Here is a 27,153-nt window from a genome sequence, read left to right on the forward strand (position 1 = left end):
TTTTTCCTTATCTGAAATCATAATCTGCTAATGACATCGTAATTTCCCAAGCAATCAATTGTGATGTCATGGATAGAGGATTATAGGCCTGATCCTGAAACTATTTCAACATGTGTTTAAATAGCTCAGCAGATCACAAGTGCAAATACTAAAACTGATTTTTAAAATGGCCTGCACTGAGCCTCACAATTTGTGCCTAGACGACTATTTGCGTTTTTTATTAAAAGTTCAGACCATTCTTTTACAATATACTTTATTTTTGCCTAGCATTATTCACACAAACTGTTACAGATTTCTCCCTAGAGGAATGCAGTTTATACATGCAACCATATGTAAATTCAGGTTATAATACATGCTATTGCCAACCCAAGTCTTCAAAAATCACAAGTAATGGCCCTTCTCAAAAATTTGGAAAGTTGCTTAAAAATCAAGACATTTAAAAAAATATTTTAAGTTTTTTTCTTTGCCTTCTCATTTCTGAACCTTAAGGATACAATTCCTTTGAATTTTCAGGCTTTCCTCTGCAACCAAAAGGGCTAGAAACTTACTGTGAAAAAAAAAAAGCTGAGATTCACATGCAATCTCTTGATTCCAACAGCTGGAGATTAATAAAAACAGCAAATATTACAAGACTCAAGGAAAAAATAGAGCTGGCAACATTGGATATATTGTCCAAGCAGCACTTGAATATGATAGATAAAGGTGACAGTAGCGACATTGGGGGGAGAGATTTATTGCTGCCATGCTTCTGAGATGATTGAGTACAAGGGGCCCAATGCTGCAGATTGTGATTTGCACCCATAATTCCCATTGGTGTTCAGCAGCTGGCAGGATTGGGTGCTAGAAAGCACTGTAATAAAAGTAGCATTTGGTTATCTGAATACAAGAAGTACAGTGTCTCTAACAGCACATGCCTGTTACAGGGCCACTGCCCTTTGAAACTGGAAGTTCTGGGAAACGTCTGGAGGCACTGGTAGTTCTTGACAGATGTCACATAACTGATCATGTGACCAAGAGCCAGGCCTGCTGGTGAGATATTTAAGACAACCTGTTGCCTCGACTCACTTCTACTGAGCTTTAATAAGACCTGTGAGGCTATGGCCCTCCACAGCAGCTAAGGGGATGGCCTGGGAAGGGAGCCTATGAGAATTTAGTATGGAAGACAGAGTAGGACAATTCCAGGGCAGCAGGACTCCAAAGTGTGGTCTGTGTTCCTGTCCCAGACTGATGGTGACAAGCATTCTCCCTGCACTTGGGGGAAGAGGACTGAGAAGCCCCGGGGCAGGGCCCAAAGGGCTATCACTATTAACAGGACCAGTAAGCCCTGGGGAGAGCATTGGAAAACTTTTCTTTGAGTTGGACTGTAAGTTTATGTTAATAAACCAGACCCCAGAGGGGTGATGTAATTTAAAACACTAGTTATATGGCTATTGATTGCTAGAAATGGAAAACTGAGGCACTGGGGAACAAAGTGTGGAGGATATAGCAACCATGTTGCAGTGGAGTTTAATATACTAAGAGCTAGACTGTGGATAAGCTTCTGCCTGAACTGGGTTTTAGGACAGGAGTTTGACTAGAGGCTGTGCAGACTCTTTGATGGAATATAATAGACATTATCTCCCCATGTTCTACCTCGTGTATCATCACAGGCACTGAAGTTAGCAGGCACTAAAGTGGCAGAGCTGTATTCCTTTACTTTGAACAGGGTTTCCAGAGCTACTGCGGACCAGCATTTGCCTTTCTGCTGCACAAGGATGGAAGCAGTAGGCTCCGTGCATCCTTTCCACCCCTTTACATGCCAGTGATTTGCTACACACTGTCTATCTCTGCATTTATACAAGAATGTAAAGAGGAGGAGAAATATCTAGAGTTTAGTCATGTCATATCTTCAGTGGTAAGAGAGGGTTGAGTGTCGTTCCGAATAGCAAGAAAATACAAAAAAAAAAAAAAAAAAACTTTTTACAGAACGGCAGTGAATTGTAGCTTCCATTTCCTTCCTTCCCATGCTATGTTTGATAACTATGCGAGGAGACAGAGACTGTCGTGCATGCTAAGAAAGAAACTACACTGTGGACCAGGCTGTATTTTATATATACAGTCAACATGCAGTTTCTCCATTGCTGTGATATTGTCAGATAGGAAAAAAACATTTTTCCCTACTAAAATGAATATATATATTTTAAAATGGCTATCAAGAAAAATGATGTTAGCACTATTGTGAAAAATGGAAGAGGCCTGGTTGATAACACACATGCAGCTTGAAAAAACAAGATTAGTGCTACACATACCATTTTTCATGTCCCCCTCTCTCCAGCAACACACCATTGCAGCATCTTAGGACTGATCTACACTGGGTGGGGGGGATTGATCTAAGATACGCAACTTCAGCTATATGAATAGCGTAGCGGAAGTCGAAGTATCTTAGATTGAGTTACCTACCATCCTCACGATGCGGGATCGATGCCCGTGGCTCCTCATGTCGACTCCGCTACCGCCGTTTGGGTTGGTGGAGTTCTGGAGTCGACAGGAGCGCGTTCGGGGATCAATATATCGCGTCTAGATGAGACGCGATATATCGATCCCCGAGAAATCAATTGCTACCCGCCGATACGGCGGGTAGTGAAGACGTACCCTTAGTTTTTAGCTTTGTGTTTTGGGTAAGGAATCCCAGGAGTGTTGTTGCTTTTGGATGCATGGGTCCCTCTTCTCTCTGACTCTCCCTCAGCCAACATGCATCCACGTGTGTTGTAAATAACAAGTGTTGAGAGGGCAGGATACTTAATCTCTTCTTAGATCAATACTACTTCATGGATCAGCAACTAGGGATGTTGGAAAAGAGAAAAGGAGAAAATTGTTTTTTATTTCCCCTAAAGACTGAGGGCACCCCCTCTGCAGTGCATTCATTCCTTATTATCTTGGGAAGCAAGCCTGCTAAGGTTATTTCTGAACCGTCTCCAGCTGCCAGAAAGGGCATTGTGATGAGACCTGCAGAGCATCAAGACCTAGGAAAAAGTTTTCAAGTTCCTCATTAATATCGCAGTCTGGTGACAGAGAAGGTCTGGTGGCTGTCTTCGTGCTTAACCCTCATGGCTGAACTCAGCTGGGAGAGCTGTGTCTTGATGTGAACATCTTGGACCTGGGAGCAGGGTGCTCAGTGGGTTGACTCTGATATTGTTTCCTTTCTTGCAGGGCCAGCTCTAGGCACCAGCGGAGCAAGCTCATGCTTGGGGCAGCAGATTCTAAGGGGCGGCATTCCATCCAATCCTAGGAATTTTTTGCTTTGTTTTTTTTTGTTTGCCACTCTGGCTGCCCTGTAGGGGGCGGTGGCGTGGAGGGAGGGGAGTGTCCTGCTGGGAGCGGGCTGTGCGCTCTGTCTGCTCCAGCCGGTGCCAGGTCTGCAGGAAGCCTGGCAACCCATGTCCTTCCCTCCCCGCCGACCGGAATGGTGTGGAGCCCTCCTGGGAGAGGCCGAGTGTTGAGCGCCCTGGCTGAAGGAAGCCCTTGCTGTCCCCCTTCTCTCTCTCCCCCTGTCATAAACAGATAGCTAAGGGTTAATGTCTCTTTCACCTGAAGCACCTGACCAGAGGACCAATCAGAAAACCGGATTTTTTCAACTTTGGGTGGAGGGAATTTTGTGTCCGAGGTCTTTGTTTTCTGGCTGCCTGCTTTCTCTGAGCTTTGGAGAAGTTGTTTCTACTTTCTAGTCTTCTGTTTCTAAGTGTAAGGACAAAGAGATCAGATAGTAAGTTATATGGTTTCTTTTCTTTGGTATTTGCATGAATATAAGTGCTGGAGTGCTTTGATTTGTATTCTTTTTGAATAAGGCTGTTTATTCAATATTCTTTTAAGCAATCGACCCTGTGTTGTGTCATCTTAATACAGAGAGACCATTTGTATTTTTTTTCTTTCTTTTTTTATAAAGCTTTCTTTTAAGACCTGTTGGAGTTTTTCTTTACTTCAGGGAAATTGAGTCTGTACTCACCAGGGAATTGGTGGGAGGAAGAAATCAGGGGAGATCGGTGTGTGTTGAATTGGCTAGCCTGATTTTGCATTCCCTCTGGGTGAAGAGGAAAGTACTTTTTGTTCCAGGACTGGGAACAGAGAGGGGGAGTCACTCTGTTTGGATTCACAGAGCTTGTGTCTGTGTATCTCTCCAGGAGCACCTGGAGGGGGGAAGGGAAAAAGGATTATTTCCCTTTGTTGTGAGACTCAAGGGATTTGGGTCTTGGGGTCCCCAGGGAAGGTTTTTCAGGGGGACCAGAGTGCCCCAAAACACTCTAATTTTTTGGGTGGTGGCAGCAAGTACCAGGTCCAAGCTGGTAACTAAGCTTGGAGGTTTTCATGCTAACCCCCATATTTTGGACGCTAAGGTCCAAATCTGGGAATAAGGTTATGATACCCCCCCGCTCCCTCCCCCTCCCCGCTGCTAGCCAAGGCATGCACTCCACTGCCCGGGGCACGTCTGCAACGCAGGGAGTCCCGCTAGCCAAAAGTTTGCACCCTGGTTCCGGCCGCCCCGCAGGGTTTTTTGGATTTTTTTGCTTGGGGCAGCAAAAAAGCCAGAGCTGGCCCTGCTTTCTTGATCTGACAGAGTCTACATTGGTTGACATTCTGGATATATTGAAAGGTCTGTTTGTTTACTTAGCACTTTTTTGAGGAGATGGGTTTGGGACTTTTAATTCTTTTTCACACCTTTTTGACCAAGCAGTGCAAGGCCTTATACTCTTAATTCAATGGCATTTCTTTGTATGTGAATCTATATGTAGTGGGATAACTTTTGAGCCCATGTGTCATAGGGCCAGTGGCCCTACAGGACATTTTGGGCTCATGACAACCCTGTGGGCTACACCTGGGAGCAATCAGATGCTCCAATGGTGCCATTTAGCTAATTAGTAATGGAGCAGCTGAGCTAAAAACACGCTGGTAGATCCATATAAAGAGAATGATGCTTAGAAGGGAGGGGTTGAGAAAGGGAGTGTCTCTCTCTCTCTCTCTCTCAGCCCTGTGGCTGGAAGAACTCACAGGAAACCTCTGTGAGGAAAAGCCCTGAATGAGGGCTTAGAAGTGATAATAAGGGTAGCTCTAGACACACACAAAAAAAAGAGAGCCTGCAGCAGCCAGAGCTTGAGGCTGGATTCTGAGACCCTCCTCCTTCCAGCCTGAGCCCAAGTGTCCACACTGCTATTTTTAACCCTGCAGCATGATCCCAAGTCAGTTGACCGGGGCTCTGAGACCTGCTGTGGTGGGTTTTCTTTTGCAGTGTGGACGTACCCTAAGAGCCCCAGTAGAACTGTCAGGGGAGCGATGAGGAGGCACACAGAACCCCTGGGATGGAAGAGAGAATGGGGGACAAGAGTATGGAGGAAGGGGAACATGGGGGCACATAGCTGTAATGTGAGGGAGGGGGTGTGGATGTTGCAGACAGTCTCTGAAATTGGGAGGGTAGCATACCGGAAGCTTGGGCGGGGGGCAGGAATGGAGGAATGCAAATTGCCACTGGTATCTGCAATGCTCTGGGGCTACAGAAGTAACAATGTATGTGGCCTTCTCATTTCAATTATGCAAGTTTGAATTGTTACTTCACTAAGTGTTTGGAGCTGTCGTGCTCTTGTGCATGTAGAAGGCTTTTAATGGGTGCCGTAGCTAAAACAACAAGAAATGGTAAGATCCCAGTACTACAGAAACTGGGAGGGGGAGAGAGAGGGAAGAGAAGTGTGAGAGCAAATAATTAATATCCTAAAAATGACACAGTGACATTCAACCTTAGAAAGGAAGATTTCAGTAAATTAAAGTTTAGTCAAAAAACTCTAAAGTTAACAAATAAAGAAAGTAAAATCTTTAGTGTTGGTTTTGGTGAAAACTAAAATAAATAAATAATAATAATAGTGCCTCAGAAGGCATGTGTGTCACTGAACAAAAAGAGAATCTGCAGGGTGTTAGAATATAGGCCTGTTTGTTAGCCTGAGATAGGATTTTGGGCTTGATTTTTTGATACTCTTTTATATCCTTATTAATATGTGTGAACAAAGACACTGTGTATTGCATTTCCCACAACCAGATGGGGCTTTTACCACAATGAGAAAAGATAAGGAATAGAGCTAAAAGTGTTGCTAGGTATAGTGGAAGTGTAATATATGAGTGCACACTTGAAGACTGCCTGGCCTCCTATCTCGAGCCAAGGTCAAGCAACCAGTTGGGAGGGAGAAGGGGTTTGGGGGAGGCATAAGAAACAGTAAAAGGCCAAGGAAAGGCCTGTCCCTGACTGAAGTACAACCTCACTCCTTACCCCTCCCAGGGGATACAAAAGAGGTGGTACCCTCGCCCCCAGACTCAAGACCCTCCAAAATGGAACATGACCATAAATTGCAAGGGTGAGACCAAGGGCATACACTACAGATATAATTATGCCTACTAAGGAAACTGAGACACTGGGGAAAAGGCTCTGCGACATCAGAGCTATGGAATGTTTGTTTGAAACTAACCCCAATAAATATTGCATTGCTTGCACTTTGGACTTTGGGTCTTCTGCTTTCTGTCTCCATGAAAAGAAGCAGGGGAAGAGATGAAGGGAAGGCCCCTAACACAAGTCAAAGAGCCAACCAGTATGGGTAACTGAAAAAATCTCTGAGGGTATTCAAATCAAAAGGAAATCCTTCAAAATTTGGAAAGCTGATTCTACTGAAGCCAATACACAGAAACATAAATTCCACCAGGCAATGGAAATCAGAAGGGCCAAAAATGGATTTTGAGGAGCAAATAGCTAAATGTATTTTTAAAAAAAAAACCACCCAAGAGATTCCTTAAGTATAGGAGAAGCAGGAGGCTTATGAAAGAATTGGTGGGTCTGCTGGATCACCAGGGGATAAAGAGAGCAATCAAGGGAGAGGAAGACATTGCTGAGAAGCTACATGATTTCTTTGCATCATTCTTCACCACAGAGGATGCTGGGGAGATACCTACTCTGGACCTGCTTTTTTCTGTAAATAAAGATGAGGTACTATCAGAGACTGAGAGGTCAGAAGAGGTAATTGATTAATTAAAAAGCAGTAAGTCATGAGGCCCAGATGACATACATCCAAGAGTTCTGAAGGAACTTAGGTATGAAGTGGCTAAGTGCTAACAAAAAATATGCACTTTGTCTTTAAAAACAGCAACTGTTTCAGAGAATTGGAGGGTACCAGATGTTGTATCTATATTTCAAATAGGTTCTAAGGGTGCTCTGGGAAATTACAGACCAGCAGGATTAAATGGTCGATTTTCATTATGGTAAAAGGTTAATAACTAGGTGCCTCAAGGTTCTGTACTAGGTCAAATGTTTAATATATCTATTAATGATGTAGAGAAGGAGATGAGTAGTAAGGTAGAAAATGACACACAATTATTTAGATTATTCAGGACCGAACAAGACTGTGAGGAACTTCGACACCTAAACAAGCTGCACAAATGGACAACGCAATGGTAATGTTCGATGTCGATAAATACAAAGTATGCACACTGGAAGGAAATATTTAAACTATTCATACACCTTATAGGGTTTTAAAGTAAAGTAAATTCTTCAAGAGAAGAATCTGGCATCATTGTAAACAATTCAGTGACAATATATGTCACTGTGGTGAAAAAAGCTAAGAGGTTTGGATGCATAAGGAATGAGATCAAGAATAATGCTAAAATTATATCTAGCGTTGTTAATTAATGATGACAAACGTTTTGAAAGGCATGTTGAACTTCATGCTGCAGAGACCAGGATAAGTCCTAATGTGGGGGGTCTACTGCAGGATTCTAAATCTTCTGAAGCTTCTGGTACTGGCTACCGTGAGAGACAGGATACTGGACTAGTTGGACCTCGGGTCTGATCCATTATGGCAGTTCTTGTATTCCTATATTTTGCTGTGCATTTATATTTTCTAATTTCAAAAATATTTTGATACTTATCAGCAATAAAAATAAGGTGAAAACCAGCCTTGCGATCCAAATTACCCTTGGATTCCTCAGTCTAAACCAAGAAAGGACTGGAAAAAACATCCTCAGATCCACTGTCGTCCTTGTTTCTCCAGTAGTTAGCTGAATCTCGTACCAAATTAATGTGATACGTTAGAAATCTTCACTATGGTAGTATTTGTGTGTGTGTGAACTCATCAGTATCTAACATAAATATAGCATTCAGACATTACCAAAATCCTGCTGCAACTCTGAGCTCTTGTGAGACTTATAAATTATTCTTGCATGAAAGAGAAGTCATCTGAGAATAACCTAAATGAAGTTCACATGGATTTTAAAAAATTATTCTTGCGGAAGAAAGGGGTGTGGGAATAGATGAACAGATGGGAAAGGGAGATAGGGAAAGTGAGGAAAAGGCTAATTAGGTAATTGAGGCTAACAGTCTATTAGAGCTGACCCAATGGTCTACTGGCACTGTAGTATAGGGACTGGAGTTTGGGGTTTGGGTTGGTCCCTCATTCCCAGGCCTGCTTGCACTTGATACACTGCAGAGGTAGGGTGCTCCATATGTTCCACCTCACCCTGGCAAGACATCCTCCAGCCAGCACAGAAGCATAATCAGCCTTCCTCTGCTGATAAGTTGTGTCAGGTTATTCTGAGGCACAGGGGGAAATAAAGGAAGAAACTGGTGTGTATATGGGGGAAGGATTGGGTGTGTGTAAAATGCTACCAAGATAATAGTAAATTGTTAGTGAAGAGATGTCATGGGATAGATTGAAATATATTGGGCATTCTCAGAGTCAGATGTCCCAATAAAAGTTAACTGGACTGAGTATATTCCGGTTCTGAATAGGAACATCTTACATAGCAGCTTGTTCCCGTGTGTGTGTGTGTGTATTCTCAGAACTGATGACAATTTTAATTACATTTTCCCCTCTCTCCCATAGTAATCTAAACACCCATGGAATTTGTCCAGTTCAAATTTTCAGTATTATTCTCAAGCAGAGCCATAGAAGTTAGAAGTGGGAAAGGCATTCAAGGTGCTCTGTTCTGTTCCTTTCTGCATGCTGGCTGTGTCCCAATCCCATGCACCCTAAAATAGATCTCTCCTGTTTGCCTCTCTCAGCCTTCTGATCTGCCACCTCCCTGCTTCAGTTTCCACATGTCAGCTTCCCTTGTTCCCAGGTCCAACTGCTAAAACACCTTCCTCTTCTGATTGGATGTTTACTCTTTCTTTCCTGTTGGCACCTCTTAGCTGTCTTCTGATCATCCAGTTTTCCGGCAGATGTCAGGGGAGCCTTGCTTTTTAATGGCAGGGTTCTTGGGCATGGCTCCAACTTCTGCATGGCTGAAAAGTTAGGTGTGGAGAGAACAACATGCAGAGAAATTAGTGGCTTTCAGCTTTTCATGCACAGATGAGTCAGAGGCAGATTTAGCCCTTAGACATTTTGTGTGACAAGCTTCTCATACTGTATTTAGTTATTTTACTTTTTCTCAAATAAGTCTTCATTATATTTATTGTTCTTTGAATTGCCTCTAGTTTGTTTATATCTTCTTGGTGTCACAGTCTTCAGAACGGTAACCGTGCTGCAGACTGAGTAAGATGGTCCTCCCTGATCCATGGTGTGATGCCTCTGTCCATGACTCTCAACAATTTCTATATGGCAACCCCCTTTTCCCCCACTGGTCCCCTCCCACTTACCCATCCCATATTGCTAAGATGGTTGTGACCTACCCCTCTGACACTTGTTCGTGATCCCCAGATTGAGAACCCCAACTGTAGATACAAAGCTCAGAACCACATTGGCATATTCTGGAAAACCTTTTTTTTTTCAATGATTACCTAGAGGTAGATTAACTAGGAATAGCTGTCTGGAACCCTCATGGTCAGTAGACAAAGCATACTTCAACAACCACAAAAGTCAGCACCATTCATTATTCCTGCAGTTCTAGACAGAGTTTTTATAAAATAAGTATAGTACTGGAGACTTATTGCTACTGTAGCTATGGAGGGAAGCCACTACCGCAAGGGCCAGGACAAACAAAGATGGAGGAAGGTATATTGGTTTGGTTACAGTGGAATGGAAATATTTGAGATGGAGAAGATAAATTAAACCTGCTGCCTGTCCAGTGGAAAGGGTTATTGCACGTGCTGGTGGTAAGGGATTTTGGAATGCCATTCATGTCTGACAACTATCCTAAGATATTTGCTGTAGCATCTTTGCAAGACGAGGCCTATGGCAGGCTATGCCAAGCCTGGACCCCGCCTGACACACTGACACTGAGGATCAGTAAACAAGCTATGAAAAAGACAAAAGACAAAAATGCTGTGCTGAGGTTTAGAGAATGTAAGCAACATGATGCAGGTTTGACACAAACTGTCTGCATCATGGCCAGTTCTCACCTAACTCCAGTTCAAACCGTATCTTTTTCAGGAGTGAATAAGGATAGAAAATCTAATAGTTGCTCACAGTCAGAAGTAAAATGAGAACAGCGGCTCTGATTGTACCACAAAATCCATTGTGAAGTAAAGATTAGGAGAAATTGATTATCTCCTCTTTGGCACTGATCCTACAGTCCTGTGCAGTCAAAACTACCACTGAAGTCTGTAGCAAAGTCGGGTTCTTCTTTGAGTTCTTGTTGATTCCAGTCAGGTGTGTGCGAGTGCACATGTGCACGATAGCCGGAAGTTTTTTTTCCCCCAGAGCAGCATCCGTCGGGTCGGTCTGGGCGCCCCCTGGAGTTGCACCTTCATGGTGCTCAATATAGAGCCCTGTCGCCTGCCACCCCCTCAGTTCTTTCTTACCGCCAGTGACGGTAGGCTGGAACTTCCCGTAGTCCTCGCTTTAGCAAGCGTGTTCAACTCCAGTTCTTTGTATGTAGTTAGTTTGTCTTAGTAGTTTTAGTTAGTAATTAGAGTTGTTGGGGTCTCATCCCCACCTTTTGACTCCCCGGAGCTGTCTCTGAGATTTGAAAACTGTGTGGCCTGCACGAAGCACATGCCAAAGAGTGATCCATACTCCTCGTGCTGACGGTGCCTAGGGGAGGGTCACTGAAAGGAGCTCTGTAAGATCTGCCGCAAGTTCCGCCCTAGAACTCTTACAGAAATGGAGCAGCAGCTTAAAGTGATCCTCCTGGAAGCAGCTCTACGCCCCCATTCGGACCCAGGCTCAGGGGATCTGGCTCCTAACACTTCCTCGGTGACACGGAGTGCCTCGGTACTATCATTGAGTTCGGTGCCGAGAAAGGACTCATTTCAGGACGTTTGACACCGGCCTGGCATCTCCCGAGGCCCAGCAGAGAGCACTCACCAGTGCCTCAGAAGAAAAAGAAGCTAGACAGTCAATCACCTCCAGCTAAATCTAAATGAGTGAGACCACAGGAGGGCCACAGCTCGAGATCCCCCATTAGGGCTGCGTGGACTCTATTGTGTCCAGGCCCCGCACATTCACTGGTCACTACGGGCCAGAAGCTGCCACTTCCTTTGACGCCAGAAGCTTTTGAAACTGCTCGAGATCTTCTGCACCTTGTGGCACCATTATTGCCCCCTAGGAGGAAGGAATCCCCTGCGCTGGCGGTCTCACCCCACCCCCAGGTGCAGTCAAGAGGGAAGCCGGCAATGATGTCTAGGCATTCGCCACTCCACATCCTTCGGCACTGGCCCACTCAGACAGAGAGCCTGGTTGCTTCCCAAGCTCTTGATGCTCCATGCATCGAAGCTTGGCACCTCTGTGGTCTTCAGTCTCGGAGATCTTGGAGTCAGAGTCTGACTCCTGCCGCTCTCAGAGGAGTAGGAGTCGAAAATCCAGAGCAAGGCGAGAGAGCTCCAGGCACAGCCAGCGCAGTGGCAGAATCCACCATACTGGCCATTCTGGACACTGGGCCTTTCACCAGAGCCAGGAGGGATCCAAGGATATTGCTCCGCAGCATCTTTGGTGGCCTTAGCCACATTTGTCCCACCATCAACCGCGCAGCGTGCCTTGGCACCTGCCAGCATGCCAACACCATCGACTGCAGCACCAGCGTCAGCACCAGCAACTCTTTCGACCTCGGCACCAACAGCGATCTCGGCACTAACTCCCGCTCCAGTCCTGACAGCATTTTCGGCACCAATGACCTCAGTACCAACAGTGGTGCAGACATCAGCCCCGCCATCATCTTCAGCTCAGTCAGCTGGTTTGGCACCAGCTCCACCGGCAGCACCATCAGTGTCTCCGGTTCCTGTACCAATGCCGAGTTCGGTGATGACAGCCTCAGTGCTAATGGGCACTCCATTGGCACCTGCATTCCCCTGAGATCTCCAAGAGTCGCAGGACCCCTTGGGAGCTGATGGCGGGGAGCAGCCATTGCTTATAGGGCTTCCTCCTCATCATCTCTGGATGAGGCACTAGCAGGCACAGCCATAGCCCCGGCGCTTGAGGACAACTGGGTGCTACAAAAGTTGTTGCAAAGGGCTGCTCAGGGCCTGGGCATTAAGGCTGAGGAGGTGGTCAAGGAAGCTGATCCCATGGTGGATTTCCTCACCCCCTCAGGTCCTTCTCATATTGCCTTGCCACTTATTAAGACTATTGTGGATACCACCAAGACCCTGTGGCAGACCTCAGCTTCCTTGCCACCCACTGCCAAACACAACAGGAGGCGTTATTTTGTGCAATCCAAGGGGTATGAACAGTTGTATTCCCACCCACCTCCCAACTCTCTTGTCGTGGATGCTGCTAATAAGCATGAGTGGCAGGGTTTCTAGGGGCCCACCCCTAAAAACAGGGAGTCTAAGTGACTCAACCTTGTCAGAAGAAAGACGGGGGAGGGGTAGCTCAGTGGTGTGAGCATTGGTCTGCTAAACCCAGGGTCCTGAATTCAATCCTTGAGGAGCCATTTGAGGGTTTAGTTAGGGATTGGTCCTGCTTTGAGCAGGGGATTGGACTAGATACCTCCTGAGGTCCCTTCCAACCCTGATATTCTATGATCTATTCTACAGGGGGTCTGCAGATCTATATTTTGAACCAGCAGGTACTCTTATAACACTGTGCGGCAATGGCCAAATTTACAAAGCTCCTCCCTTCAGACTCCCGAGCTGCGTTCTCGGCCTTGGTGAAGGAGAGGAAGCTAGTCTCAAGGGCTTCCCTCCAGGCCACGTTGGACAGTGCTGATGCTGCCACTAGGGTCATGGCTACGGGGGTGGCCATGAGAAGGGGCTCCTGGTTCCAAGTCTTGAGGCTCCCTTATGAGGTCCAACAGACCATTCAGGACCTCCCATTTGAGGGTGTGTCTCTTTTCTCTGAAAAGACAGATAAGAGGCTGCATAGCCTGAAAGTTTCATGAGCCACCCTCAGGACTTTGGGCTGCAACCTCCTCTGAGGTTCTATCAGCAGAACTGCCGGGACAGTTCTCAGAGGAGGAACAGGAGTGGCAGAAAAAAACAATACTCCTCCTTAGGCCAGAACTCTGGCCAACCCAAACCACCTTCCGGCCCCAAACCAGCTTTTTGAAGATGCAGTCGAGGATGGCACACCAGAACAAAAACTGGATCTATACCACCTTACTTTTGCTCGCTACTGTCCCCTTTCTACCATGCATAGTCCCATATCACTTCAGACTGCTGGATGCTCCTCACAGCAGAGAGGGGAAACTCCATCCAATTCTGTGCCCTTCCACCCTCTTTCTCCGTCCCTTTTCAGGGACCCTTCTCATGAGCAGCTCCTTATCTAGGAGGTACAGTCGCTCCTATCGCTAGGGACAGTGGAGAAGGTTCCTCAGGAGCACAGGTGTGAGGACTTTTATTCCCAGTATTTCCTAATACCAAAAGTCAAAGGCTGCCTCAGGCCTATCTTGGACCTATGAGATCTCAACAAGTTTGTGAAGAAACTCAGGTTCCGCATGGTCTTGTTGGCTGCCATCATCCCCTCACTGGATTCAGCAAGTTAGACAGGTCCTCCTTGGCAGCAGAAAACTCTCTGTGAGAGCCACATACTTTGCCAAGTGGAAGAGATTTTCAGTCTGTTTGGTGCAGTACCATCTGTCCCCTATGCTAGCCTCAGTGCTGCTTATTCTGGACTATTTCCTCCATCTGAAGCAGCAGGGGCTTTTGTTGTCATCAATAAGAGTGGACTTAGATGTCATCATAGCCTTCCACCTGGGCACGGAGGGCTGCTCTGTGTTTGCTAACCCCATGGTCAGCTGATTCTTAAAAGAGCTCGACAGGCTATACCCTAACGTCCATCAGCCTGTCCCTGCCTGGGACCTCAACCTGCTCCTTTCAAGGCTCATGGGACACTCCCCGCTTTGCACCATTGGTGACGTGCTTCCTGCTCTGCCTCTCTTACAAGGTGGCGTTCCTGGTAGCGATAACCTCGGCCAGGAGGGTGTCTGAGCTCAGGGTCCTAACATCAGAGCCTCCCTACACCGTGTTCTATAAGGACAAGGTTCAACTCCGGCCTCATCTTGCTTTCTTCCTGAAGGTTGTGTCGCAGTTTCACATCAACCAGGACATCTTTCTCCTGGTAGTCTACCCTGGTATTTCACTGGCAGGGAGCAGAGACTCCACTCTCTGGATGTCCACAGGGCGCTAGCCTTTTACATCGAGGGAATGAAACCATTCAGAAAATTGATCCAGTTATTTGTGTTAGTGGCGGACAGAATGAAAGGACTGCCTGTGTCATCACAATGCATTTCATCATGTATCGCGTCCTGTATTCATGAGTGCTATAACCTGTCCGGGGTTCCTGCATCTCCAATTACTGTGCACTCCACCAGGGCGCAGGCTTTATCAACAGCGTTCCTGGTGCAGGACCCCACTCAGGAAATCTGCAGAATGGCGATGTGGTCCCTTATGCATACTTTCGCTATGCGATTACCCAGCAGGCCAGAGACGATGCAGCCTTCGGATGAGCAGTACCCCAATCAGTGGAAGACTCTGACCTCACCTCCTGAACTTGGGCTTGCGAGTCACCTGATTGGCATTGACATGAACAATCACTTGAAGAAGAAAAAATGGTTACTCGCCTTCTCGTAACCATTGCTATTTGAGATGCGTTGTTCATGTCCATTCCAATACCCACCCTCCTACCTCTCTGTCAGAGTAACCAGCAAGAAGGACCTGAGGGCGTGGCAGGTCGGCAGAGCTCTATATTGAGTGCCATGAAGGCAAAACTCCCGGGGGCGCCCAGACTGACCTGATGGATGCTACTATGGGAAAAATCTTCTGGCTACCATGAACGTGGTGCCCACACACCTGGTTGGAATGGACATGAATAACGCATCTTGAAGAACAATAGTTATGAGAAGGCGAGTAACCATTTTTTTTTTTTGCCTGTACAAAGACTGCTGAGCTGGGTGTTTCTCTCATCCAAGCATCTCTCTGTAGCTAGCTAGCACATACAAAACTCGTTACATGTATCTTGGTGAATTGTGGCTAGATGTAGCAGCAGAAGGGATTAAGAATACAGAGAGGTAACAACATATAGAGTAATTTTTTTTGTTTGCATTTTTGCCAGCAATATAAAGTAGCAAGTGATTAATTCTGTGTTACATCTCCTAATCCTGATCTGCTGTTAGAGAGTACTCCACATTGCTTCATTGCAGGCCCTTTCCTTAGCATTTCACATCCTTCTCATCAGTGATGTCTCCAACCAGACCCCTCTGACTGGACTTAGAGTAGTTACATTATTTGTATTTCCATAGTGCCTAGAAGCCTGGTCATAGACAAGGATTCCATTGAGGTAGGTGCTGTACAAACACAGAACAACAGAGGGTCTTATTGTCATTTTCCACTGATTCCCCTCACCAGTGACTTTTTCTGAGTTGAAGGGATGATTTTTCCAAAGTGGCTTCCTACAGTTTTTCTGAAAAATGTGCCCATGCACGTTTGCAGTGCAAAGTAGATAACTGCATGCACAGAGTTTGTGGGTACAATTTAGGTGACCACTTTAGAAAATCTGACCCCAGTATTAAGCTCTCAAGCTTTCTAAAGTACGTAAATTTATCCTGGAATGTGTTTCCTGCCCTTTTTATGGTGGTGTTTGTCTAGGGGACCAGTCCTCCTGCCACTGACTTAAATGGAGCAGGACTGGGCCTTGTAAGAAGCCTGCCCTGCCAAAAGGTTTCATTATACCAGTGAAATATTGACAGTTTTCCAGATTCATTACAAGCATTTTAAGTGAAGGAATCCTCCAAAAATCAAATTAATCTTTTCTCTGTTCACTGTATATTGTAATAAATCTGAAAAAAAATATTCCTTTTCCCTCTTTCCCTTGAAGTTGTAAAGAATACAAACCATTAACAAGCAATCTTTGCAAAGTTCATTTAATTATTTCAATTACCAAGCATTCCTCATACAGTTCATTTAATTCTTTCAATTAATGCATTAACCCTTGGAAGCTGTGTGCTTTGTGATGTACTGAGACTGTAGACTTTCCAATCTTAAGAAACCCATTGATGTACATGCAACTTTGATCTTCCTACTCAGTGAGAAGAAACCAGATACTTGTAGAGGTAGAAGACCTTGAGTTGCACAGCTGGGTTGTAAGAGATGAGGAATCTATTTAGTGGCCATTCTAATTAATGTTAGCAAGTACAAAAGCAAGACTGTTATTTCTCAGTGTCTGAAACTGCCTGAGTCAGCTGTGCCAAAACAGATTCTGCTTTCTGCAGAGCACTTAACTCCACTTGTAACACCCACTATTGCTCCATGAATCAAGTGTAGAGTCCTGTGCAATGAAAATCCTAGGAATTTATGCTGTCACCTTAAGTTTGGAATTTTGAAGATGGCAGCTCTAGTTGACAACAGTAATAAGTGAAGAGAAAAATAATGCTTCAGACTAAAAGAAAAATGGAACTGTAAGTATCTCCATTTGAAAGGGCTGACTCACAAAAGGCAAGAAAAGTTTTTAGTGGACGACTAAATTGCTCATATTTTATCCAACATTGTTGAACTCTTTAATTAATAGATTGGAGTCAAGCTGTCAGATTTAGATTTGGTTGTCTAAAATTTGAGGGATGCTCAGATCTGGAGTTTGGGATTGGTCCATTGAAAGGCTGAAGTCATTTGCAAAATTAAGGTCTGGATTTGGGTTTGGACTTCAAACACCACAAAAGTTTATAGGTATTTGGCTTTACAGTGGACGAGAAGCTGGATATGAGTCAGCAGTGTGCCCTTGTTGCCAAGAAGGCTAACAGCATTTTGGGCTGTATAAGTAGGGGCATTGCGAGCAGATCGAGGGACGTGATCATTCCCCTCTATTCGGCATTGGTGAGGCCTCATCTGGAGTACTGTGTCCAGTTTTGGGCCCCTCACTACAAGAAAGATGTGGAAAAATTGGAAAGAGTCCAGTGGAGGGCAACAAAAATGATTAGGGGGCTGGAGCACATGACTTATGAGAAGAGGCTGAGGGAACTGGATTGTTTAGTCTGCAGAAGAGAAGAATGAGGGGGGATTTGATAGCTGCTTTCAACTACCCAAAAGGGGGTTCCAAAGAGGATGAATCTAATCTAAACTGTTCTAAGTGGTAACAGATGACAGAACAAGGAGTAATGGTCTCAAGTTGCAGTGGGGGAGTTTTAGGTTGGATATTAGGAAAAACTTTTTCACTCAGAGAGTGGTGAAGCACTGGAAAGGGTTACCTAGGGAGGTGGTGGAATCTCCTTCCTTAGAGGTTTTTAAGCCCAGCCTTGACAAAGCCCTGGCTGGGATTATTTAGTTGGGGTTGGTTCTGCTTTGAGCAGGGGGCTGGACTAGATGACCTCCTGAGGTCCCTTCCAACCCTGATATTCTATGATTCTATGATTTAAGGTTTTGATTCAGGCCCATCTCTTGCAATGGCCTAAAAGAACCTGTAGTTCCGTGATTTAGTAAACTTACATCTCTATTGCTGCAAACTGATGGCAGCTGAAAATGATCACAGTTTGTCACCACTGCTAACATTACTTTGCAAGCATACTCATTTAATCGCTTCCCTACAAGTAATATCACTTATTATTTTCCATCCATTAGTCTCTTACAGCACCTATCACTTTTTGTTTTTCCTCCAAAGATCATCATCATTTCTTTGCTGTCTACTGACGGTGATACATTTGGCCAATCCTGAAGATGGTGGCAATTGTTTAATTTGTGTCTGAGTGCCACATTAAAAATGGGCCAAATACAGTTTAGGTTGCTCTTTAAAGCCATTGGGAGTTTTGTCTGGGTAAAGACTTCCAGATTTACTCCCATGTTAGGAAAAACCTCAAAATTTATTATTATTATTTAGTGTTTGCATTGTGATTGCACCTATGAACCCCACCATGGACCAGGAGCCCATTTGCTCTGGATGCTACCAGGGCGGCTCTAGCTTTTTTGCCACCCCACGCACGGCAGGCAGGCTGCCTTCTGCGGCGCACCTGTGGGAGGATCCCGGTCCCGCAGATTCGGCGGCATGCCTGTGGAAGGTCCGCCAGTCCCACTGTTTTGGCATACCCGCCGCCGAATTGCTGCCGAATCCGCGGGACCGGCAGACCTTCTGCAGGCAAGACGCCAAAGGCTGCCTGACTGCCGCCCTCGCAGGGACCGACAGGGCACCCTCTGAGGCTTGCCGCCCCAGGCACGTGCTTGGATCACTGGTACCTGGAGTCACTACTGGATGCTACATAAACACAGAATTTAGATACTTGCTTCCCATCATAAGAGATGGGGTGAATTCCTGGCCTGCACTGAAGTCAATGGGATTTTTGCCACCCAATCCCCTTGATGGTTTTGAAAATCTCATCATATTGTACTCTATAAACACAGTGTTGATAAGTGTGTGTATTCTGGGGAACAATATGTCAATCACACCCAATCCTTACCTAGAGTAGCAAATGAGTACAAGGATTAGATGTAGTGGTTTGCTAGGGAAGGAAGTGAATGCACTCAAAAGCTTGGACCCTTGAGCATTGCCTTGGAATGCCCTTCTCTAGCTGCAGCACTTCTCCTAGGATTATGAGGAGAGCCAGAAGTGGAGTGGAAAGCTTTCTGTCTGTACTCCACTATCACCTGGATGATTTTGGCATGTAACTTGCAAACTTGGCATCCCAAATTTGTTTCAAAACTGGTAAAATATTAAACCATGTTTCTGTAATACATTTCTAAAAACAAACTGAAAATAAGTTGCCTGGAAGATGTTACGTGCTGCAGCTGTGCTTGGAATTCATGGGGTTTTCCTATAAATAACCATTGTGAAGTGATGAGATTCAGGCACTTGTGTATCAATGAGCAGGGCACATTTATGGGTGTTCACTTCTTGGAAATGCAGAATGACGAATAAAAGTATCAAGGTTCCTCCATAACTTTGCTGTCCTAGTACTAACCATGAAATGATTGCATTGTGACCTACAGTATAGGAAGTCGGTGCATTTCTGCAGATCCGTGATAAGATATTTTTCTCTACTCAGAAATGCAGTTAAACTCTGCATTCTGAATCTGTCCCTGCCAGGCCCTGGATGCATTAGTATTCCACTGGCAGCTGCCTGTAGGTAGGAATATTGTTTTTGTCCATAACCAGAGGGAACAATCAGACTAAGCCGTTCCCCGACTATAAACCAGCCAGAGTAATTGGGTTTAATTTTAATTTTTGTAATAGCTTTAAATTAATAGGAGCAGCTGCTGCCACAGTGTGTGGGTGTCCTTTTCCAGAAGGCATAGAACAAAATAGGGAAAGAGTAAACAATAGTGTGTCTAGGACACAAAGGTTAATTCAAGAACTGAGCAATGTCTTTTCATTATCAAAAACTCAGTTGGTGATATCTAGCACTGTGTCTCTTTTCTTTTTCTTTCTATCTTTTTTTCTTTTCTTTTTAAATTCCAAGATAAGATCTGAATCTGATTAGGCTCCTGTATGTAAAGATGTGTTGTTGGCATCTAAACACTGACTCTCTTTCTCCATATGACTCACAAATAGATTAGCAGTGACAAAGTGGTGGGAGAGATAAGAATAGATTAGCAGTGACAGGAGTACTATTATAATTATTTTTGGAAGATAGTGCCCAGACTCTTAATTTAAACCATTTCTGCCCTGAGAGGGTGAATTTAAACCTAGGAATTGAGGATGGTTTCTACTGCTGTGTCAGACACCAGATAGTGAAATGTCAATACCAGATGTCCTAGACATCGAGATTAGCCATAATAGCCAAATGCAGCCATAAAACGGTGTGTCAAAGTGGATAATAAAACAGATGCTTAGCTTCTATAATGAAGGAGAAAGGGAATGAAATATCAAAAGTGTATTTCATACATTAACAAAAGTTATCTTTAACTTGCTTCAAAGTACAAAATTATTGAACCGTTCATCATTTAAACATTAACTATCAGCAGATGAATTTCAATTAGCATTACCCTTTCTGGAATTCTGAATTTCCCCATCGGTCACATTTTACATGCAGTTATTATTGTATAAAGTAAGGCCTGCCCTTTGTTATTTCCCCCTCTGCTAATTTGGAAACAAATAAAGTTCAACAACTCAGCAACATACCGTTTAAACTTGCATTACGGTTTGAGAACTGGGAGCTAGAATACATTTACCCACTGCCACATCATCTGTTTGATTTGAGAGCAAATGAGGGATGTCCTATAGCACTCCAGAGTAAGAGTGAGTGATAGAAATATGTTAAGATACTCGATGAACCTATTAGATGAAGGTACTTTATGCAGATGGCTGGTGACAATTTTTCCCCCAATGGTACTTCTAAAAAAAAATAAAAAAGTATTTTTGTGTCCTTCACATATGTGGCCTTAAAAATCATTTCCACTTTGTTAGGATAAATCGTCAGCAGTAAGTAAAAGTCTTAGAAAACCACAAATACTGAAGGAAACCTTCAAAACCATCTGTGTTCAAGAACCACAGCTCTAAATAACTGCATCACTGTCTATTGTATTTATCCAACAGCATCTCAATTCCTTTTTTGTTCTCTTTGTAGCTTCTGAGTTTTGCTGATCATACTCCTTAATGGCTGTCAATTGGCAAGCATGTGCACAATGAGAGAGTTTTGTTCTCCATTTCTTATTAGCAATGAAAGGCCAAAATTGATGCTCTGCAGTAGTCTAGCTTCTCAGAAAGGACACATTACCGTTGCTACGTCTGTAAATCATATTATGTTTTCCCTCACCATGATCCTGGTTTAGCTGAGATCAGCTATGACCATTAGATGAGACCTGTTTATAATACTATATAATTGAATTAGTTGGAGTCTGCAGGACTACAGTGTGCTGTTGCCAAACATGAGTGGTAAATTAGTTGCATTAAATTACAGGAACATGGTATAACTAGAGAATCTGACTGTCTAGTTGCAGGCAGAAAACCTGTATCCAACACCCAGAGAGGGTGTGAAGAGAGACACGGAGCAGCATCTGTTCATATAAAGGGTCTTTGCTCATATCTCTGAAGTACTTCACAACACAAATGTGAAATAAGAGAATCATATTGAATTTGAATGGTTATGAAAGACATCTGACAAGACTAGATATTGGCATTCATCATCTCTTAAATTGATACAGGCATTGACACAGTCATGTAAGCGCTTCCACTATAGTGAGTCATTATATTGTATTTGCATGTTTAATATGCCCAACACCATAGTAACTGGGTTCCATATGCATTTAGCCTGGGATTTCCAAAGGATACAATAATTCTAGACTAAACTCCCATCCCTCTCTCTTTCTAAATCAAGACCAGGTGGCTGTTTCAGAAGAGAATTTCTGGGGTCATTCTACAACCTCATTAAACAAGAGGTTTTTGTTTCTCAAGAACTGATTTTTCCTGATGCTTGTGCTATGTTTTTATATATCTCCTCACCATTAAACTGGATTGCAATACAGAAACTTCCCTAAGTTCAATGTATGTCTTGTCAAGACACTGTTGCATTAAATATGCCTAACCCCGACCTGAAAAGAGACGCCTCCAGGCACAGACTCAGTCCATATGGTCCATCTAGAATGTGTTCCAATAATGTCCTTGAAAGGTTTGCCATCCAGTTACCAACCTCTGAGCCATTGAGGCTCACAGTTGCTTCACTTAATTAGTTCTACCAAGAATATGAATTTCAGTTAGTTTTATTGTAAGGTTTGAATTTATCAAGATTCTTATGTCCACACATTTGTATGTGTTTTGTTTTTTAGGCAAAGGCTGCCACCTAAAAATGTATATTACTATCGCTGCCCAGACCACAGAAAGAACTATGTCATGTCATTTGCTTTCTGCTTTGACCGGGAGGATGACATTTACCAATTTGCCTACTGCTATCCGTACACATATACTCGGCTCCGACACTATCTCGACAACTTACAAAGGAGGAACATGGACTACTTTTACAGAGAATTGCTGGGACTCAGTGTGGTAAGTAATAAGCATGTTTGCCAACTAGCATGCTTCATTATGGATGTCTGCCCTTAAATACTTACACAGTATAATTCATCATCCCTGCTAAAGTACATATGCACATATTTGTTTTACTGCTATCAGTGACACATGAGGCAGCTTAGTTGCATGGTGAAATATAGACAAATGGTAATTTAATGTCATATAAAATATCTCTTCTGCAACATATAGTGCAACACTAAGATTACCATGTAGGACCAGTTCACCTCCAAAGATATTAAATGGGAAAACTGAAACAGCTTTACAGGGGAAATTTGATACTTAGCATCCTGTCTTATATTTCTGTGAGATTTCTTCAGAATGGGGTTATAGCCTTTACTACCATATGCAAAAAGAAAAGTGGGTAGATAGCTTACCCCTAAAAATGGTTGAATATTTTGGTGGCTCATGTAAAATGGGTTTAGCTGTCTTAGTCCCACTTCTAATGTCCACCTCAAAAATAAAATGCCACCACAGTTGGTTCTAACTGACACACTTCTTATCAAAGAATAAAATGAGGCTAGAGACTAAGCCTATTCTTTCTCCCCAGGAGATGGTCCCTCCTGGTCAGGCTTGAATCTGAGCATTGTGGGAAAAGCTTGAACTTCTACTCACCTTGATGTAACTTTTCTGTGAATGAAAGTATTGCCAAACCCAGACATTCCAGAATCCTGACTCAGGGGTGGTCTACACTATCACAGTGAATCAATCTAACTTATGCAACTTCAGTTACATGAATAACATAACTAAAGTTGACGTAGTTAGATCCACTTATCACAGTGGCTACACCACACTGTGTCGACAGAAGAGTGTCTCCCATCAACATCCTTTACGCTTCTCGGGGAGGTGGAGGACACAAACTGATGGGAGAATGCTCTGCCATCGATTTAGCATGTCTTCACCAGACCCGCTAAATCAAACTTGCTGCATCTAATCTGTAGACAAGCCCTCAGGCCCCAAAATAATAAGATTGGCTTAAAAATCATGAGTGTTTTTAAAAATCATAAATGTTGGTTCTTTTTTATTTGCCTTGGTTTCTGAGCCTTTAGGGTGCACTTACTTCACAAGCTTTTCTCCACAATCATAAAGGCTAGAAACTTTTTTTCTTTTTTCTGTCTTTTTGTTTTTTATGAGAGCTGAAATTCTTATGCAATCTCCAGCAGATGGAGTTTTATAGAAAAAGTCTACAAAATATCATGAGATTCGTAACAAAATTGTGAGACTTAGAAACACTAGGATAAATAGAGGACTTCATTCACTAGGCCTGTCTGGTTCCCTTTACTAGCACCAAATTTATATAAAAATGAAATAAAATAGGAAATTAAGAAAAGAATTAACAAAGAGGCCCACCATTTAAAATCTTTTTATTGGTGAAGCAAATTCTTTGTTAAGAGAAGCCCAGTACACATCCCTGGCTGATACTAATCACCCCAATTAGGAGGCCCAACAATTACATGGGGAAGGTGAAAATAGTTAAAAGGAAAACACAAAATCCAAAGGGAGTTGGGAGTAGGAAACTTAATCATTTTGATTTTGTGGGGTTTAATTATTAATATCAGAGGACACAACTGTCATTAATTGTAACGTAAAACTGGTTTTTGTTAACTTTCACTCTCTGTGAAAATAGAGAATAAAACGGTCACATTTGCATGTTCATCAAAACCACGACTGACTGATTAAAACATTGAGATAGGAGGCATTTGTCTTTTATCTGCATTTTGACAGACAGATGTAGTCTTTAAATCTAGTTAACACTGCATTACCTGTTGCCACTAAATATTATTTTTCGTATTTCAGAAAATTAAACGTGCCATTCAAAATATGGCATGGAATTTATCTGTGTGTAGCTCCAGATTTTATATCTAAATGTACACACATAGTTTGTTTTCCAGAACTTAATATAATAACATTTTGCAGCTCACCATGACGATCTGTATAAAAAGCTTTGGAATCCAGCTTACGATGTTATCTTTGTACAAAACATTGCAATCGTAACGGATCTCTGGCTTTTCTCCACATAAGAACATCCTAGAGCAGCTTGGATACTTAATGGTTTTGCAGGGCTTGAATAGATAATTTCTGTAAGTTCACTTAAATATTTAATGTAGTGTTTTGTTGCTTAGCGTTTGACTTTAAAACAGGATTGGGGGGGAGGGGGGCTCTGTACCCTGCTGCATGAAAACAGAATGACTGTACTTGAGAAGATCAAATGACACACGGGATGGTTTTAGAAATCAAGGGTGAGATCCTCAAACCCATTCTGCCCCTTTTATGTGTCATAAAGGGGCCCTAAAAGTGCTGGTTCCAACTGGGGGGTTGGTTGCAGTAAGACTGCTGAGCTTCTGAGCAGCCCTGTGGCCCATGGGGCTGCTTAGGGAGGCTGCTGTAATTTAGACAGGCCCCCAGGGTTGTCTGCTTTCTGTTGGCGGCGGTGGGGGGGGATCTGTCCAGCCTTAGACTGGGAGGGCACAAAGGTGTTTTGGAGCTACCTTAGTTAGCTCCCCTAGTCTATGAATTCTGTACTGTGCCTTTAAGAGGGGCAGAACAGAATTTCACCATGGATCTTTTCTGTAGGATAATAGTGAAATTCAAGTCTCAAGAAGCCATATTTAGGTTATTGTTTCTAAAGACTTTTTGAGCCACTCATTTCACTGCATTTAGTGTTTTCAAAGTAATCTAATTTCATATTTTCCTCTATGAAAAGATACTCTGCCTCACTTAACACGTTAAATACTTTCAACAATTCTATGAAACTTGAAAGTGAAACATCAATATGGGACATTTAACTGTCATTAGATCACAGAATGGCAAAAAGGAACAGAGCCAAAAGGCAACAATTCCTATTGCTAACGTGAATGGATAACTTAGTGGTTCTGTTCTGACCTTTAATGTTTATGTGCTTTACTTCAGAGAGCTATCAAACATTCTAGATGTGCCACATGATCTTGAAAATAGTCTGTACTACAAGCTTGGTAACATGGTGTCCTCGATACCATTTATCTTGCTGTTTTCATTCCGATATCACTGGCTTCAGATAACTTTAGACTGTATACATACTGTCCAAACAGATAACACATGTAAAAGTTGAAATTTTTTTTTTTAAATTGTGCCTTTATTTATATTGTATAGTAAGTTTTTGTCATACTGGATTATACAACATTGAACAACATAATAGTGAAAGATGATTTCTATATGTGTGTGAAAATATAAACACACACAAACTATGTAAATGTATAGATATACTGTATGATGTTCATATAGCTCCAGTATGTCTAGTCATACATAATATTTCACAGTGGCCAGTTTTAAAGTGGATAATGTTCAAAGTTGGTAATCTAAACTATCTGTATATAGTGCAAGACCCTTGGCTTTTCAGTATACCCAGACCCCCACCAACCATTGCACTGATCACTCACTCTAAATTAAATGAGCTCAGTCAGCTTGGCGGAGCTCATATGGTCCACTTTACAAATCACCACTCACTTGGCAGTATTTTCATTATTCACTCAAAAGAGAGCCAAGATTAATTGGACACAGACACTTCCTCTCACCCCATTAGGCAGTAGTGCTTCCAAATTATACTTGAGGTGCATTGTGACTGCACATACAAACCGCAAGCCTCAAAGGAACTTGCTCAGAACACAGAGACTGGAATATGGAATTGTGTTAAATTAAATATTAAACATACATATTTTAAAACAAGAAGGCAATATGTCTGATGTGGAGCTGTGTAAGTGAGCCACCACCTCTTAAAAGAGACATGTGATGCAGACTAAAATAGACCAGAACGCGGATGCTGGGAGCTTGATTCTGATCCCACACTGATTTGGTGTTGGTCTCTTTGTTTCACTGGAGTTACTTCTGATTTACACCAGTGTAAATGAGATCAGAATCAGGCCTTGGACTTGTGAAACTACTTACTAGATGTTACATTGCTGGCTTGCTGATCAAATTTCCTTTGTTCACTCTACAAATGGCTGGGTACACCAGTGAAAATAGCTAATGAGTGTATGGATATTCCCTCACTCATTTTGACTGATCAGTTATGACTGGTTTAAGGCATGAAACAAAGAAAATAGTCAATTTTTCAAAGGTTAAATTTTCCATTTCTGTGTTCAGTGTTAGGTTATGCAATAACAGTCATGTATAATAAAACTATACTCCTTTGAAAAAATGGAAGATACAGGTCTCTGTGTGATGATGCACCATACTTTTTAAATGATATTGGTGTCAGATTTTGTAGTTTCCAATGGATCTAACTGCAACTAGGTTAAAATGTCATCTAAATGCAATTTGTGACAGTTTACTCAGTGTGACAACATCCACAGAAACAACAGTAATGGAAAGTAAACCTAATTTACTAATTTTTCTAGGAAGTAGGGGTGTTCCTACATATGTGTTAGAGGCACATTCACTTTATTCATCTGTATATGTGTTTACTCACACATAAATAGCAGCTACTGCTGCTATTTCCCTAGCATTGATAATATAAACATCATTCCAAAACCAAATGCCAACTTTAAACTCTGCTATAGCTATTTCTCTGCCAGATTGGATATCAGCATGAGCAGAGTTGGACCTGAAAATAACAAATATCAGAAATAATGTTTTCTTTCTTTTCTTTAATGGAGTTATACTGTAAATATATATTTTTAGTTTAGTAGATTTCCAGGTGTTTCTGTGTGTTACCAGAGAAAAACAATATTGAGCCATATTATGTCATCAGTTTTTTAGTAAGACTTCCCAACAGGGATGCGGGAACAATTTTCATAGTGGGGGTGCTGAGAGCCATTAAACCAAACTGTAAACCCTGTATATAATGGAAACCATTTCAAGCCAGGGGTTGCTCCAGCAC

The 27,153-nt window shown here is 43.0% G+C and overlaps 1 protein-coding gene across 1 annotated transcript in view; it reads left to right on the top strand.

Moving 5' to 3' along the window:
- The window catches only part of AGBL4 (ATP/GTP binding protein like 4), a 1,406,381-nt gene that overhangs the window by 578,315 nt on the left and 800,913 nt on the right, over positions 1-27,153 (top strand). Inside the window, 1 exon segment of the mRNA XM_030571608.1 lies at positions 22,061-22,277. Coding sequence (XP_030427468.1) covers positions 22,061-22,277 — 217 coding nt within the window.

The sequence above is a fragment of the Gopherus evgoodei genome, chromosome 8, assembly GCF_007399415.2.
Source record: "Gopherus evgoodei ecotype Sinaloan lineage chromosome 8, rGopEvg1_v1.p, whole genome shotgun sequence".
NCBI lineage: Eukaryota > Metazoa > Chordata > Testudines > Testudinidae > Gopherus > Gopherus evgoodei.